General features: G+C 40.8%; 1 protein-coding gene across 11 annotated transcripts in view; it reads right to left on the reverse strand.

The window, feature by feature from the left end:
- Positions 1–4460: 4460 nt before the first annotated feature.
- FAM107B (family with sequence similarity 107 member B) overlaps positions 4461–17810 on the reverse strand; it is a 258097-nt gene continuing 244747 nt past the window's right edge. For all 11 annotated transcript variants that reach the window (XM_002820540.4, XM_024253539.3, XM_063727254.1 and 8 more), the window contains 3 exons: positions 16189–16372; positions 7771–7921; positions 4461–7211 (listed from right to left, as the gene is read on the reverse strand). In XM_002820540.4, coding sequence (XP_002820586.1) covers positions 7095–7211; positions 7771–7921; positions 16189–16372 — 452 coding nt within the window. In that variant the 3' untranslated portion in view covers positions 4461–7094. The remainder of the gene's footprint in view (positions 7212–7770; positions 7922–16188; positions 16373–17810) is intronic.

Consider the following 17810-nt stretch of genomic DNA (forward strand, 5'->3'; position numbering starts at 1 on the left):
AGCTTTATTTTTATGCTGAACACTAATAAATTTGGAAATTATTCTTACATAGAGGAATATATATTTGTTTGGTTCCAATTGCCCCAAAACTTTTCACTGAATTGTTTATCCTTTCCTAACTGATCTGAAATAAAATCCCACCTCAATCACTGTAAATTTTGACATGCAAGTCAGTCATTTTCTGGACTTCATATGCCACTCCATTGAACAATTTGTCTTCTCTGAGCCAATACTGGGCCAGTTAAATTACTGTTGCTTGAAGGTGTGTTTTGGTATCTGGTCTGGTAAATTCCCTTTCATAACTCTTATCTGTAAAGAAAATATCGCAACTAATCTTTGTAAGTGTAATGGAAATATTTCTGGTTTAATAAGATCTCATAAGAAAAATAAGGTAGAACCACATAAAGGGTGGAAATGGAAAAACAAGGATGATTTCACATTCTTTAGCTCTGTCATTACTACAAGTGCAAGGACACTTTTGTCCACTAGCAACTCTCTTGTGCACTTCTAGTGCCAGATCATCTGTTTCTATTCTTCATCAAAAAAGAAACCAGGACTCCTTGAAAAGCACACAGTCCTATGTCTTGTGTCAGAAAAAAAAAAAAAATTAGGATGGCCCCAAACATCCTATTGTTGTAACAAAGTAAGGATGCTGCCATAACTGTCAAAAGCAATATTTTATTTTTTAAAAAACCAAAACCCCACAAAAACAAAAGAATAAGCTTGAAAGACTTCCACCAGTCAAGTTGTAATATTCTGAGCATCCAAAAAAGGAGATGAAAAGTATAAGGTAAGTCTATAAAGGGACACACATTCATAGAGACTCCAAGAGAAAAAGGAGTTATAATACAAAATTAAGATGATTATAGGATATAGCTAAGGGACTATTCATATATGTGTGGACATTTCATATGTTGTATGAAGAATATACATTTTCATAAACCATAGACATGTGTTTGTTTCTAGCTATCCTCACAGGAATAAACAAAATCATAAGATAAACTAGAAAAACTTAGTACAAACAGACAAAAGAAGCCAGGCGCTGTTGTGCATACCTGTCATCCCAGCATTTTGGGAGGCTGAGGAAGGAGGATCACTTGAGGCCAGGAGTTCAAGACCAGCCTGACCTGTAACATAGTGAGACCCTGTCTCTACAAAAGAAACTAAAAAAAAAAATTAGCCAGACATGGTGGTGCATGCCTGTAGTCCCAGTTATTTGGGAGGCTGAGGTGAAAGGATTGCTTGAGCCTGGGAGGTCAAGGCTGCAGTGAGCCAAGATCACGTCCCTGCACTCCAGCCTGGGTGACAGAATTTTGAGACTCTGTCTCAAAAAAACAAAATAAAATCGTCATCAGTGGTCACATATAATAAATACAAATAAAAGAGTCCGCTTGATCATACATGATCACAAATAAAAGAGGATCCAGCAGTTATGTCCAAAGATAATAAATAGCCAAATATCCCAGGGACAAGCATTCCCCACACAGACTTGATGGTTCTCACTAGACAAAATCTCAAAATGATCCTAGTTATATGAGATATTCATAGGCATATGTAAGTTTTCAATTACACTAATGGACAAGATCAACAGATCATAAAAAGGCAAGACAATGAGTAGGTCAGGCTGACTATGCAAAATGAAAGCACCATTTCTGGGAAGGACGCCAAGTTTCCAAAATGAAAGAAGAAATGGCAAGATATTAAAAATTCCATGACAAAGCAAGGAAGAATTAATTTTAACAAAGGACTTTGTCCAGGGCCCGTGGCCCATGACTGCAGCAGCGTGGACTGTGCTGCCAGGCCCTCCATCCTAAGAATCAGTCAAGAACCCAGATCTTGGTCCTTCAGTTAGCCTGAGGGGGCATTTCTTTCCTTTTAGTCTTGGTAAAATTACCGCAAGCCCAGAAAGGAGAGTATAACTGAATATCTAGGAGAATATAAAAATATGGTCATAGTAGCAGGAAAGCGTTTTTAAAAGTATAAAACTAATGGACAAATGGCCAGGCATGGTGACTTATGCCTGTAATCCCAGCACTTTGGGAGGCCAAGGTAGGAGGATCCCTTGAGGCCAGGAGTTCCAGACCAGTCTGGGCAACATAGTGAGACCTTGTCTCTACAAAAAAATAATTAGCGGGCATGGTGGTGTGCAACTGTAGTTCCAGCTACTTAGAAGGCTGAGGCGAGAGGAGCACTTGACCCAGGCAGTCAAGGCTGCAGTGAGCTGTGATCATACCATTGCACTCCAGCCTGCGCAACAGAGAGACCCTATCTCAAAAACAGTAATAATGGACATAAAGCTTGATTTTTTAAATGGGTATATGTAAGTTATTTTTAAAATGTGCTAACCATCATGTTCAAGTATAGTTGATATAGTTGTTTAAGGAGTTTACAAGGTTTCAAACAATCAGGTATACTCAATCTATAGCTGCACTTTAGGCTGTTTGAGGCGATTTAATTAATTAGCAATACATGTTTAAATGCTCAAGAAAAATTGCTGTTTGTTTTCTTTCTCCCTTCCTTCCTAATTTAGTCAAAAAGCCACTAGGCAGTGCCTGGGAGGTGAAAGCGGCTGAGAAGGTCAGGGGATTGAGAAAATAGATGAGTGGAGACAGTGGAAGCCAGGGTTGTCACTGTCGGAGGAGGGAATGACAAATTCAGAAAGGGGGAAAAGAACATGCCACTAGGTTGGGATTGGAGGTATCAATGTGACTTCATGATATTCTTTTTTTTCTTTTCTTGAGACGGAGTCTCGCTCCGTCACCCAAGCTGGAGTGCAGTGGCACGATCTTGGCTCACTGCAACCTCCGCCTCCCAGGTTCAAATGATTCTCCTGCCTCAGCCTGCCGTGTAGCTGGGATTACAGGCACGTGCCACCATGCCTGGCTAATTTTTGTATTTTTAGTAGAGACGGGGTTTTACCATGTTGGTCAGGTTGGTCTTGAACTCCTGACCTCAAGCAATCCACCCGCCTTGGCCTCCCAAAAGTGCTGGGATTACAGGCATGAGCCACCATACCTGGCCCGACCTCATGATAGTCTATGAATATAGATATAAAAATAAACATCAATGCAAATGTGTGCATACATATTTACACTTAGACACACATGCACATATACAGTTTGAGGGTTTCTAGGAGTAGCAGGACTGCAGTAGTGATGAACACACTTTCAATAAATGAGTGAGTGCCCTTTGTGCCACGGCGAGTGGTAATTATCATCTTGCTAGAAAATCTAGGAGCAAGTGGGAAGATATTCAAAGGATCCCCAACTGATAATTAGACTATGTTTTCTCATGAGACAAAACGAAGGAGAAACTCTGATTATTAGGCTAGCTCATAAAGATTTTATTTATCCGAAGACCCTGGAAGTAAAATACTTCATCTCTTATTATACTAGGAAATGTATGCCGGGTAGTATTATTTTAAAACTTCTTTTAGCTTTCCTATAGTATTTTAAATCTTACTAAACACTTCAATTGCCCTGTCTTCTTTCAAATCTATTACCACTACTGTAAAACACACACACACACACACACACACACACACACACACAGAGAGAGAGAAAGAGAGAGAGAGAGAGAGAGAGAGAGAGAGAGAGAGAGAGATTGGGGAAGTGGTCAAATTAAATGGATTGACAGCCTCAACACAGTCACCGGGACAAACTGCCTAGTTATTCCAAGGATGCAGCTACTCCTCAAATGATTTTTGGAATCTATCTTCTGCACTGGCTTTAGAGTTCATGGTATAACCTTAGAGATAGTAAATTTTTACTCTCCTGAGTAGATATAATATTTTAAGAGTCCAAGGACACTAGAAGTTGGGTGATCAAACTGAGTAATAATTTGTAGTTGAAAAATAAAGGCATAATTATAGAGACTTGAACCTCCAAGGACACTAGAAGTTGGGTGATCAAACTGAGTAATAATTTGTAGCTGAAAAATAAAGGCATAATTATAAAGAGACTTGAACCTCCAAAGTATTTTAATCAGTAGTATAATGCAATCAGGTGTATACCTTTCCAAAGTAACTTCTTTGAGGAATAACATTAGTTGAATAAGCAAAAAAACCCTCATAATCACACTTCAGACATGCCATATGTACTGGGGTCAAACACACTAAACAATGGCCCTTCCCAAAACATGTCTCCCACTGTCCTACCAAGCTATCTAAAATTCAGAATACTTTGAGCTGAGGACTGACTGATGGCTGCTGCTAAAGGGCCATATGGTCTACTGCAATGTATAATTTACAGTGCCATAAATACCTGAGATGACTCTGTTTGATATGATAAACTGTCAGCTTGACTGCCACAAGGCAATAGGACATAAGTGATTTGAGGGACGAGGTTGTCAATGAGGACCAGTCATCAAAAGGGAGACCCTGGAACCAACTCTCACCTTTGAACTGAACCCAGCCCCGTTCTGTTCCAGATGCCCACCTTAAACAGATCAGACAAACATGGTTGCATGGTCCAAGCATGTGGTGATTTTTATTAAGAATAACTTTGGTTCTAAGAATTCCACCCTCAATTCTTTAATACTTTCCGTTAAAAACAATTATACAAGAGCAAATACAAAAAATATTAAATTATGAAAACCAATCCATTAAGGCTCCCTTTATATATATTATATACACTCAAACAAGTCAAGATTTTTCAGAGTAGAAGAATAAAGTCGACTGTTATAGCTTAGAAAGCAACACTACTACGAGACTATAAAACATTAAACTATTTTAAGAAAACCACGCTGTGGAAAAATGGAGCCATTTTTGTCAAAAAGTGGCTCAAAGCACAAAACTGCTCAGATGTTCAAGAGTCCTAGGAGTTTGGCCTGCACAGTATTAAGGGGTGAGAGGAGACTGACAGCCTGATTGAATCAGGCTTGTGAGCCCAGCTCATGTGACAACTTCAAAGAGCTTCTCTGCCTATACATTCCACCGTTTAGCATAAGACACCACTTTACGCTATTTACAAGTCTCCTTTTGGCCAGATTTTGTATTACTAATTACAAATAACTCTGCAGATTTGAGTGAGATTAAGAAAGAACTGCTTTCTTAATTAACTTTTCTTTTTTTTTTTCAGTGAAGAATAATGAATTCTAGTTAAGCTCTAGGAACAGAACTGGTCCTTCTAAAGGAGCCTATCAGGGCCCTTGTGAATACGATCAAGTGGCAGAATTGCTTCGAGAATACAGATTTCAAGATCTGACATCTAGTTAGATAAAAAGATATGAGCCAGTCCCGAATCTTCATTTTACAAACAGCATCGCTAGTCCACAGACACAAAGAAAGAATGCTAGTCAATGTGCAATCAGAAATGGGCTTTTCAAGATCATCAGTCATCACACTTTCTTCTCTCAAAAGAACGATGGAAAAAAAGTTACCATTCCATTCTTCAAAACCAAATTACTATAGAGCAACAATTTTCTTAAGCATTTCTCATTTTATTCAAATAATACTTGCTGATGAGATAAATAATCCATTTCAGGTGTAATCAACTAACATGTTTCTCTAACTAGCAGTATATTATCATTGCATTTACTTTTGTTCCCATTCAGATTGAATATGGGCCTAATTGTCAACTGCTAACACTAAAGCATTCCCATAGAAAGCTAATTTCTACTATGCTAATTAAGGATTCAAAAGCTCTGGATCTAGCTTTCTATGAGTCTTCAAAGAAAGTATGAGAAGTCTCTCCAATGCAGAAATGACTGGCTGAACTGTCTCTACGGAGCATACTAAATCCTCAACAATTCTTCCGTATCACCCAGGCAAAAGGTAACGATGCCCACCACTAGCAGTTTAAAACTAATTTTGCATGAGAATGCAGCTGCTGTCTGTAACTCGGCCCCCTCTCTGAGGAGCCTGCTGCTAGCTAGAACAGAAGTCAGCATCCCCTCCCTTCCCATCAGCTGTTCCTGAGAGATGCAATATAGTAGTCATCGACATCATCCTTATCAACAGCATCATCACTCAGACAGTGTTAAAGTCTTTCTTCACAAGAAAAAACAAAGATAAAGAAATATATGGGCATTAATCAGAAATTTTCAAAGCTTGGATTCTAATGATATTCATTATCATTAGACATTCAAATGCTATACATCTTCTGATGAAGCCTCCTTGAGAGCAGTCTACACTTATTTCACATTAGAATGCCTAGAGAAATCCTGACTGCCCAGCCGGTCATGGGAACCTTCCCCACACTCCTCTTGGAGAAATGAAAAGATGTGGCAGCTTCTACTTTTGATACTGAAGCTGGGTTATATGGACTAGTTCCACTCTCTAAAGGACTAGAAGGTTATTCCATCTGAAAGAACTAAATCAGCAAGACATTTAAAAACAAAACTGAACAGAAACCCTCCTAGTAATCAAAGCAATTAATGAACGGACAGGATATACCTCCTTGGAACTGGAATGTCACTATGTAGCCTGCTATTATTACACAGAGAACCAAAAGGAATGAAAATAAAATCAAGATGGGCTTTTAAACCTTCTCACCCTATTTCTAAATTTAGTGCCAACAAGGGTAGTGGCTGTGCTCGACATACACGCTCCTTCTCTGGTGTTAACTGCAACAGGGGTGAAAGTATAAATTAAACAAGAAAATTCTGGGTCCTCAAAACTTACAAACAGTGAGTGAACAGATTAAATGCATTTCTAGGTGATCTCAATTATCTAACAGATAACAAAAAGCGGAATTAAACATTTTTTTTAGCTTTTAAAAGAAAAAAGGCTCTGGGTCCCACTAAACTTGGAATGGAAGAAAAACCAAGTAGTGCAACTCTCAAGAATTGATTTCAGTGTCCTCTTCCTTTTTCCTGTTCTCACTTGTTTTGCTTGTTGGTTCTGTTAAGTCTCTGAACACAGGTCCATCATTCCAACTTATATGCGGGGCACTGCCCTTCATTTGGCGAATAGGAACTGCAACTGTCACAGGCAAGGCATCCACCCAGATCGTAGGAAAATCAAACCAAATCCTACTGCAAGTCAAAATTCTCTGCTGGCTGGAACATTCTCCAGGGGCTTTTGCCCTGAGATTGAGAAGGCACCCACAGACAGCTCTGTGGGGTGACACACGAGGTCTTGGTGCAGCCTCGGCCTAGGACTCCTGGGCTTGGGCGACTTCTTGGCCTGTTCTCCTAAGATTGCCTTTCACCTTCACAAACTCGGGGGCATTTTCTTGCTCTTCTTGCAATTTCTGCTTCTCAAGTTCAAGCTAAATGACATTCAGAAAAGGAAAAATTATTTACAAACCAAGCAGCCTTTCAAAATACTCCTCTCTCTTTCAAAGTCCCTGACAACTTTACTTCCCCACAGAAGAAATTCTCTCCTGGTCCCCCACTTTTTAAAAAATGGACGGATAGAGTCCGGGTAATTGTGCACAGAAACAGAAGCCACTTGGCTGTCACTGCAAATAGGACCACGAGATGACAAGAATTGAAAAGACAGGGCTAAGGAAACAAATCCTGGGGTCAACGCGCAGTTGCTCTGGAGTCTTCGTGAAGGTGAATTTCATTAAATTACTCCAGCACCCTGTGTGAATTCAGTGCCATGTCCCTGTCTTGCTTTTGCCTCTGGGATCTTTTAGGTCCTCAGTAGGATTCTTGTCCCTGCCTTGAACGTATTTGACCCCATTTGCTGACATTTGTCTCCAATATTTCTTTCATAGTATAAATGTATACACTGGCACGTCTGGTAAATCCTGCCCGCTCCAACACTCCAACATTCTTCAAGACAAAAACAAAAAAAGACAGCTTCCAGCCAATCCCCCTTACCTGCTCCAACTTCTGCTGCCGTTTTAATAGCTCTATTTCCAAGTCGGATTTCTTCTTCTGTGCTTCTTCTTCCTTCTGCTTTATTACTTGGTCTCGTTTTCTTTTTTCCATCACCTTCTGCAATTCTGGTTTGTTCTGAGGAGCAAGACCCCTGCAAAAGAGCATTAACAAAAATAAAAAACGTTAATCTAATGGCTACATTTTTTATGAACAGAAATTTAACTTACAATATCAACCACGGAAAAGGTCTACAGAATTAGCTTGATACCTACTAGGCTACAACATGCAACATGGTGATCTAAGAAATTCACCAGCACGAAAGAAAGGCAAGAGGAGATCTCCAAAGAGTACATAAAATCCATTCATTCGATAAAAATGTATTGGCCACCTGCCGTATGCAAGACACTAGGCTACGCAAAGGAGGGCAGTGAGGGTGGGGACGCACGTACGATGACTGTGACGGGTGCCCATGACGGAGACGGAGATGGTCAGGAAATGAGGGGGCTCTGCATGGAGGGGAGGCTTCCCAAAATCTAGCCCCTGATTTTTTTCTTTTTTTTCTGAGACAGAGTCTCGCTCTGTCACCCAGGCTGGAGTGCAGTGGCATGTGATCTAGGCTCAATGCAACCTCTGCCTCCTAGGTTCAAGCAATTCTCCTGCCTCAGCCTCTGGAGTAGCTGGGATTACAGGCGTGCACCACCACGCCCGGCTAATTTTTGTATTTTTAGTAGAGATGGGGTTTCACCATGTTGGTCAGGTTGGTCTGAAACTCCTGACCTCGGGATCCACTTGCCTCGGTATCCCAAAGTGCTGGGATTACAGGCGTGAGCCACCACACCTGGCCTCTAGCCCCTGATCTTATGCACTAAATGCAGCCTCAAGACCAGCTTAGACAGTAAAATGCCCTGGAAACGTTCCCACCCTTCATTTTTCAGATCTGAAAGGGGGTTCTCGTACATCTAAAGGCACATCCGAGGTTATATCATTACTGAAGGATATGGCCATGCAGAACCTTAATCCCCTAATTCTCAGTCCAATACTCCTCCACCGAAACCCTTTCAGATGTGTAGTTGATTATTCACAATGAAAGCAAGTCGGCCTTCAGGGAAGTCCTACATTTCTGAGAGATAAATTAGGCTGCCATCTCTCCAAATGGGGAGAAACAAGCCAAACAGGCCATGAACTAGCCACCCTCCATCTGAAATATTTGAGAGAAGTCAAGGGAAAGACATGTCTTAGCATTTTCTCCGGTGCGATCTCTGTTTAACTGTTAGCTTAAGATTTGCCTTTTCTATTTCCTTAGGATTTCTCCTATGGCTTTCCAGAATGCTGGATTATCCAGCCCACCTTTCTTCTTATTATCTTTCTTAGTCACTTATCTTAGCCAGTCTCCACCAACTCATAAGTAATCTCAACTTGATGTTAAAATTTACCAAGAAAATTTAAAATAAAAATAGGACAAACCACCAAACAGGAAAAGCACTATAATTTCAGGCAGCAAAGGGTGTAGGTAACAGCGCACACACACTCATGCTACGCACGCAGGCACGTGGCGGAACAGTAATTCATCCTTTTCTGAACTGCAGGCAACAAGCACTGCTGACTCTGTCCTGAACTCTGGGATGGGCCTGAGCACCTCCCACACACCTCCTGGTCTGGCTGCTGGTGACTGCTAATCTGTAGACAAGGGACAGGGTTGTTCTCTAAACAACTCCTATCAACTACCTTGACTAACCAACTAGGAGTCATCTGAGCAACTGTTAAATAACAATTTCCAATACATGTGCTCTGGCCAGAGAAATTCAACAGCACACTCACCTTGATCCCTTTCAAGTCCACACAATCACATCTGTAAACCAATCCTCAATTGCATACTTCCTCATTCATCTAGAATTTCTAAAAATTCTGGCATCTCTCCTATCTAGATGTTTTTAAAAATCACAAAAACTTAATTCAAAGTTGTTGTTTAGAGTAAAAATCGGTATATTTCATCTTTTTTTTTTTTTTTTTTTCCGAGACAGGGTCTCTCTGTTGCCCTGGCTGGAGTGCAGCGGCATGATCTCAGCTCACTGAAACCTCTCCCTTCTGGGCTCCAGCGATCCTCCCACCTCAGCCTCCTGAGTAGCTGGGACCACAGGCACATGCCACCACGCCCAGCTCTTTTTTCTTTGTTTTGTTTTTGTTTTTGAGATACAGTTTTGCTCTTGTTGCCCAGGCTGGAGTGCAATGGCACAATCTTGGCTCACTGCAACCTCCTCTTCCCAGGTTCAAGCGATTCTCCTCCCTCAGCCTCCCGAGGAGCTGGGATTACAGGTGCCCACAACCACGCCCGGATAATTTTTTGTATTTTTTGTAGAGATGGGGTTTCACCATGTTGGCCAGGCTGGTCTCGAACTCCTGAGCTCAAGCCATCTACTTGCCTTGGCCTCCCAAAGTGGTGGGATTACAGGCATAAGCGACCACACCCAGCTAGTATATTCCATCTTTAATGACAGAGGACACACAGTCAAAATAATATGTCTCCAATTTCCCAATTTTCATTAGCAGAACTTTCCGTTAAAAAAAATTTGGCCAAATTTCCAGGGAAACAAAAGAGGCAGGTGACTTTTGTGATTTAATTATGGTTTATCTCATAGTTATCAAGACTGAACAACAGGGTAGAAAATATGGACAGATTAAATCTTTAATCAGCACAATATAAGTTGCTTAAGAGTACTCTGTTCAAAATAAAGATGTTATTAACCACAGGAAAAGCTGTTTTTAAGTAATCTGAATAAAGATTTACTCAGTTTCATGACTATTAAAAAGTCTTGATATAACACTACATGTGACAGAATTAAGGGATTTAAATTTTAGGATTAAGAATTTAGCTATCTGAATAATTTAAATTTCAAACATTTTTCTTTCCCTACATTTCACTGGCAAAATTAACTTCAACTATTATTAAATTCTCCTGGATTATGCAAAAGCTGCTGAAGATTTGATGTATGACACATTTGGCTGACACTCTACTGCAACCTATGAATGGGTTTAACTATTACACAGTATTCATTTTCCTTTCAAAGATTTTACACAATAGTGACAGTAAGATAAAATATGTAGTAACAAAATTCAGGAAAATGGTGCTTATATGATAAATATTCTCTACTTACAGCAGTCAAGAAGTCATATAAATTTAGTTAATATTTTATCACAGTGGATTACTTAACTTTCTGTGCTGAATGGAAAAAGTCAAGCATTGCCCATATAAGTCTCTAAGTCTAAATGGAGCAGAGATAGTGTTGACAGACAGAAATGAGTTTCTCCAAATTTCATAATTAACTACCATACCATCCCTTGCATAAGTATCGTTGGTTCTCTTTAATCAATTCTGACATATACAGCTAACAAGTACTTTCAACCCCTTTATGACAGCATCACCCAAGAGTAACAGTAATTCCCAAGTCAGCTTCTAGGTCAGGTAGCTACCTGTGACTACTGAAGCGGGCAAAGCCAATTAAAAAAACTATAAAATTAATAAGTGCTCTTTGCAGAAAAAGAAAAGTAATATACCCATATGTTAAATAAAACGCAAAAGCACATCCAAACCCTCTCCATTAAACAAATCGAGGAGCACCACTCCATTGCAAATTTTCTATGTGAACAGTGGCCCCAAAATTATGCAAAGTAGAGACCCTGTACCCATCAACCCCTACCTATTCCTGCATCCAGAGATAACTCTTACCAACAGTTTGATCTATGTTCCTCCATACTTTCTATACCCATATAAACATGCCACAATTCTGCCACATCCCTATTGACAGACATCTATTTGGTTTCCAATTGTTCACTGTTAAAAACAATGAGGCTCTGAGCCTCTGTGGACATTTATAGCTGCACGCTTCTACAAGCATTTCTGTTGGCTAGATTCATAGAAGCTGAGTTGCTGGCTAAGCATCCGCACATTGCATATTTTGATGAGTACTGCCAAAGTGCCCTACAAAAAGGCTGCAATGATTTATATTCCCACCACTAGAGTATGAAACATAGACAACTTTGAAAGGTACATTTCACATAAACCACTAAATACATTCAAGGGCAGACGGGGCAAGTCCACATTCATTCCACATCTACCTGAACTCTGTGTACCTATGTATTAATAAGTGAAGTCATTTCATTACCTGGGAGAGCATTCAGCCAGAGGAAAGGTCTGGGGCTCAGACCATCACAGAACAATGCCTACCCACGTAGCCAAACATCTCCTGGCCTAATTATTTTTCTTAGGGTACCGCGAAAAGTTGATTTGAATTTCAGCCCTTGTTCTTTTTTTTGCGGGGGACAGAGTCTCCCTCTATTGCCCATGCTGGAGTGCAGTGACGTGACCTTGGCTCACTGCAACCTCTGCTTCCTGGGTTCAAGCAATTCTCCTGCCTCAGCCTCCCAAGTAGCTGGGATTACAGGCGCATGCCACCACGCCCAGCTAATTTTTTTGTATTTTTAGTAAAGATGGGGTTTCTCCATGTTGACCAGGCTGCTCTCAAACTCCTGACCTCAGGTGATCCGCCTGCCTGGGCCTCCCAGAGTGCTGGAATTACAGGTGTGAGCCACCGTGCTGGGCCTGAATTTCAGCCCTTGTTCTTTAATCTTGTAATCTTCTGGTTTGGCCTGCCTCTTTTACGTTTCTGGTTTAGTCATTTTTGCCTGCAAGGATTGGAACACAAACACTTGTATCCTTTATCTCTAGAACTGCCCCCTATCTTTTTCCATGTTGTACAGCAGCAAGTATTTATTGAGGAACTATTCATCTAGTAAAGCATGCCAAAAGAATGTCAGCTAAAAACCAGGAACGAGAGGCCACTGACTTCGAAATATACAAGCCAAAGAACCAATTTTAGGGATATGTTTAAGTAACTGACCTATTTATTCCAAAAAGTAATCTTTGTAGAGCACAGAATCTCTCTCTCTAAATAATATCAGAAATATGCTTTTTTTTTTTTTTTTTTGAGACGGAGTCTCGCTCCGTCACCCAGGCTGGAGTGCAGTGGTGCCATTTCGGCTCACTGCAAGCTCCACCTCCCAGGTTCACGTCATTCTCCTGCCTCAGCCTCCTGAGTAGCTGGAACTACAGGTGTCCGCCACCACGCCTGGCTGATTTTTTATATTTTTAGTAGAGAAGGGGTTTCACCATGTTAGCCAGGATGGTCTTGATCTCCTGACCTCGTGATCCACCCACCTCGGCCTCCCAAAGTGCTGGGATTACAGGTGTGAGCCACCGCGCCCGGCCTTTCTTAATTGTTTTTTTAAAGATCTCTTCAATAGTAATCTTTTAACCAAAGAAAAAAAAAAGCATTTTGAAATCTGCCTTTTTATACTACTGAAAACACCTATGGAAAGTGAGAACCTGACACAGGGTTTTAACCATCAGACCTAGAGGCTTCAAAGACTTTTAACCTGAAACTAAGCTGGGTTCCAAAGATGGTAAATAGAGGAATAGGATTATACACTAGAAAGAGCATAGGTTTCGCAGTTAGAAGACCTGTGGGTGCTTGTTCTCTTAAGCAGTGACTTGGCCTTTAACACATAATCTCTGAAATGTAACCGGAAAAACTGTCTGAACTGCTATAGAGCTCTGAGCTTAATTTGTAGCTATGCGTAGCAAAGGTGTAAGTCTCCACATAAACTTGTTTTTATTTCTAAACACTATTTCAAAAAACTATTAGGTAATCTTGAGGTGATTCCTTAAACCAGTCACCCTGAGATTACTCACGTGAGTGAGGGTAACCTGAAGATAACATACACTGGGCTATTAGAAAGAGCACCAGATGAGACAAAATGTAAGAAGACTTGTTATAAACTGCAGAAAAGCAAACGGATTTTTATTACAATACCATGCAGTAATCAAGACTGGTTATTCATTAATCAAACATACATAGTATTGATGTGATGTATCCTATAGTTTGACACTAAAATTTAGAAATAAAAACCCCAGTCTCTAAAAACTATATAAAATAAAAGACGAATAAAAGGAAAGAAACTGAGAAATTCTCACTCTAAAACCAGTGTATTTCTAACAAGTTTGGTATGACCTTGAAAACTCTTAAGAGATGAGATATATTCACTTGATTTTGAAATCTGCCTTTTCTTTTTCTTTTTTTTTAAATGTATTTCCAACCCGACCAAAATCCTTCAAAGAAAAGGGAGAAAAAGCAATAGGAAATTCCAGATGTTGCCATATAGGAAGTGGAAGATAGATGTGACTAAGTGATCACTTATTATGTTAAGCATTTTCATACAAGCTATTATTTACTTTAAGTTTTTTTTTGGAGACAGAGTCTTGCTCTCTTGCACAATCTCAGCTAACTGCAACCTCCACCTCCCATGTTCAAGCAATTCTCCTGCCTCAGCCTCCAGGGTAGTTGGGATTACAGGCGTATGCCACCACGCCCGGCTAATTTTTCTATTTTTAGTAGAGACAAGGTTTCGCCAGGTTGGCCAGGCTGGTCTCAAACTCCTGACCTCAGGGGATCCACCCGCCTTGGCTTCCCAAAGTGGTGGGATTACAGGCGTGAGCCACGGTGCCCAGCCTACTTTAATTTTGATAAGAAAGATACTATTATCTCCCTCTTTATAGATGAAAAAACAGATCTCAAGAGGGGATACCTTGGCCAAGATCATAAGGTAGGTAAAGTTAAGTCCTGGTAAAACCAAGATTCATATCATTTCTCTCTGACCTCAAAGCCCACGTCCTCTCTACACCATAGTACTGTAGGGAAACCCAGCACTGCCTCAGATTAGTTGAGCTGGGCAAACAAGGAGAAGAAAGAACAGGCCAGACAAAGATAGAATGGAAGCCCTTTCTCTAAAAAATGTGGAAACAGACTCAACTGCACAAATCTGTAGGTTTTACAGCAATATGACCCAAACTACTAAATACATTTTTGCAGAATAATTCATAGCCTATAATTTAGAGAACACTTATTCTGAAAATGGTGGTTTTACTCTGACCTTTATTCTGACTTGGAGCCCTTTCACAGGTTTTCCTAGAAGAAAAAGTTGGAGCTAAAATGTTTCTTAGAGAACAGCTAAGTCTCCTACCTTACACTTTATAGATAAGGGAACAGAGGCCAAAGAGGTGAAGATAATCTGAAAATCTATGAGTGACAACTGCTATTCTGTTTCGGAGCCTACTAAACTGACAATCTTTCCACCAAAATGAAGACATGATTTCCCAGGCAGGATAGGATGGCTTCTAAGTTCTGTGGTCTATTTTAGGAACTTGATAGTCTCATTTTGCTTTGGCCATAATAATACCAAATTCATATATTCTTTCTTCTATTGTGTGACAAAGGCAGATGGAAGCTAAAAACTTATTTGTATTCAATTTAATACACATTAATCCAACAGCTTCCTAGTAATATGCTGGGGATAAAACAGGAGTAAGCCACATTCCCACACTCTAGAGGGAGAAATGTATTTACAAATAATTCCTGGGATGGATAGGAGTCATTAGTTCTAGCTGGAGTGTACTCAGGAAAGAGAATTGCCATCAAAATGCCCCTTGATCCTCTTTAAAACATTTGTTTAACTAGGCCTCCCTGTAAAAAATTACCCTAATGCTAAACTTGATCTGCGTATCTTTCAGTTCAGTGGGAGACCTTTCACCAGGGCTTAGCAAAGAGTGGGCAAATGAGCCATCTATAGTCCTACGAGATCTGAAAATAATCCTAAATGAAACTTCCTAGTTCTTAAATTGAAAAAGTAGCCTTTCATCCTCAGTTCCCCTAGTCTCCTGTCCCGCCCAAATTACTTAAAAAGCAGAGTATAGCAACCCAACATCCAAAATGATTTATGGCACAGATGGAGTTTGCAAAGTAGATAGAAGGTAAATGTTTTCCTGTCCTCCAAAATAATTAATAATAAAGACTATGATAATAATCATTTAAAATGCTACTCAAAAACAAACAAAAACATGAGTGTCCTATCTATTAAGTCTAATATGGTTCTAGAGACTTCTCCCCGCTACTGACAAATGCCGGAGTAGGCGGTAATTACATGATTCCTACACCTTCCCCAGTGTAAGGAGAAAATTCAGAGATTTTAAATTTAAGAACATATTTCTCTTCTACTTAGGACATTCTCTGCTATCCTTAATCCAGCCTCTTCCATCCGAATTTGGAAATACACATCCATTTCAGAAGGGAACCCGCAACTGCAGGAGTCTGGAAGCACTGCTGGCCACCACAGTGATGGCCACCTGCAGGGCATCTGCCTCACGGAGGGGTAACCCGGTTCTAGGATGTGAGAAGGAATAAGAAAGCCTTAACAAGGGCAAGAAATCAAAGACTCTTTGAAGCCTTTGTAAATACAATTAAAACTAGATATCATGATCTTAAAAGTCCTCTTAAAAAAAAAAATACTATGCTCAAGAAACCATTTTACCTTTTTTGATTCATAAGAAGTTCTCTGTGAAGATCTTGATGGTTCCGGGAGGTTTTGACAGGATTGATCAGTTTCTGAGGCCTAATAAGTTCAGGATTGTCATCTTCTATGTAGTCTGGCTCGGCCATGATGCTTCTTGTAATGAGATATGAGTCCTTAGGGTCGATATCCTCAGGTGGGCCGTCTGAAAGAGAAAGATGAGAAACACTCATTTGCAGTTTTTGCTAAGGCTGTGCTCAGTATGCTAACACATGCCATCCTCCTGAGTCCACTCTGGGGTATCACTGATAAATCTTCTTAAGCGCATGGAATGTAACTGGGGTGGGGGAGGGAAGAGAATGGTGGCTTGGCCTCGTCTTGCCCATGACTAAGGCCAGGGAGCCCTGTGGCCTGACTTCTATCACTGCCACTGCCACAACTTGAGTTCCAGTCACAAAGGATGCTTCCTGCCACCCTGTCTCCATATCAACTTCAGAACAAGCACTTGAGTATGTCAGAAAAAAGAAAGTTCAAATGAAAATTTGAACACTGGCCCACAATGGCTGCAGTTGGACACATGCGTCAGGAAAGCGGGGCCTATAAACTAAAGCTGACCTCTTGCCTGTCCTACTGGAGTTTGTTAAATATTTCACTGATGGTTATTGGTCATAAATCTGTTTATCAGATACAGAACAAAGACGGGATGGAATCAGTCACCCTCCACCAGACTCTAAGATGCCTAACCTTTCTCCTACCCACTCAGCTGCATATTTACCTTATCTTATGCACAGCGTCTCTGAGCATCAATCACAATCACAGGACTGAAACTGCTGCTTCACTGCCTGCTTCTCCCACCTCTGTGCCACATGTATTCCCCTGTTACAAAATACAAGGCCGGGCAAGGTGGCTCACGCCTATAATCCCAACACTTTGGGAGGATGATGTGGGAGGATCACTGAGGCCAGGAGCTCAAGACCAGCCTGGGCAACACAGCAAGACCCCATACGTTTAAAAAACATTGGAAATGCCCTGGGCACAGTGGTACATGCCTGTAGTCTCAGCTACTCAGGAGACTGAGGTGGGAGAATCACTTGAGCCCAAGAGTTGAGAGGCTGCAGTGGGCTATGATTGCACCACTGCACTCCAGCCTGGGTGACAGAGCAAGAGAAAGACCTCATATCTCTAAAAGAAAAGAAAAAAAAAAAAAAAAGAGGTTGGGCACAGTGGCTCATTCTGTATCCCCAGCACTTTGGGAAGCTAAGGTGGCTAGATCACTTGAGGCCAGGGGTTTGAGACCAGCCTGGCCAATATGGTGAAACCCTGTCTCTACTAAAAATACAAAAATTAGCCAGGCGTGGTGGCGTAGTCCCAGCTATTTGGGAGGCTGAGGCAGGAGAATCGCTTGAACCCGGGAGGCAAGAGGTTGCAGTGAGCCGAGATCGCACCATTGCACTCAGCCTGGGCAACAGAGAGAGACTCTGTCTCAAACAAAACAAAACAGAAAAGGAAAGGGAATGAAATATATATATATATTGCACCTCACATAACTTACTTTGGGACCCATTCTCAGTCTACACTGAGTCTGTGTTCTCAGGCTTAAGTAAGTCCTCGAACTTGGCTCTGAATAAATCTAACTGTGATTT

Source organism: Pongo abelii, chromosome 8 (assembly GCF_028885655.2).
Source record: "Pongo abelii isolate AG06213 chromosome 8, NHGRI_mPonAbe1-v2.0_pri, whole genome shotgun sequence".
Taxonomy (NCBI): domain Eukaryota; kingdom Metazoa; phylum Chordata; class Mammalia; order Primates; family Hominidae; genus Pongo; species Pongo abelii.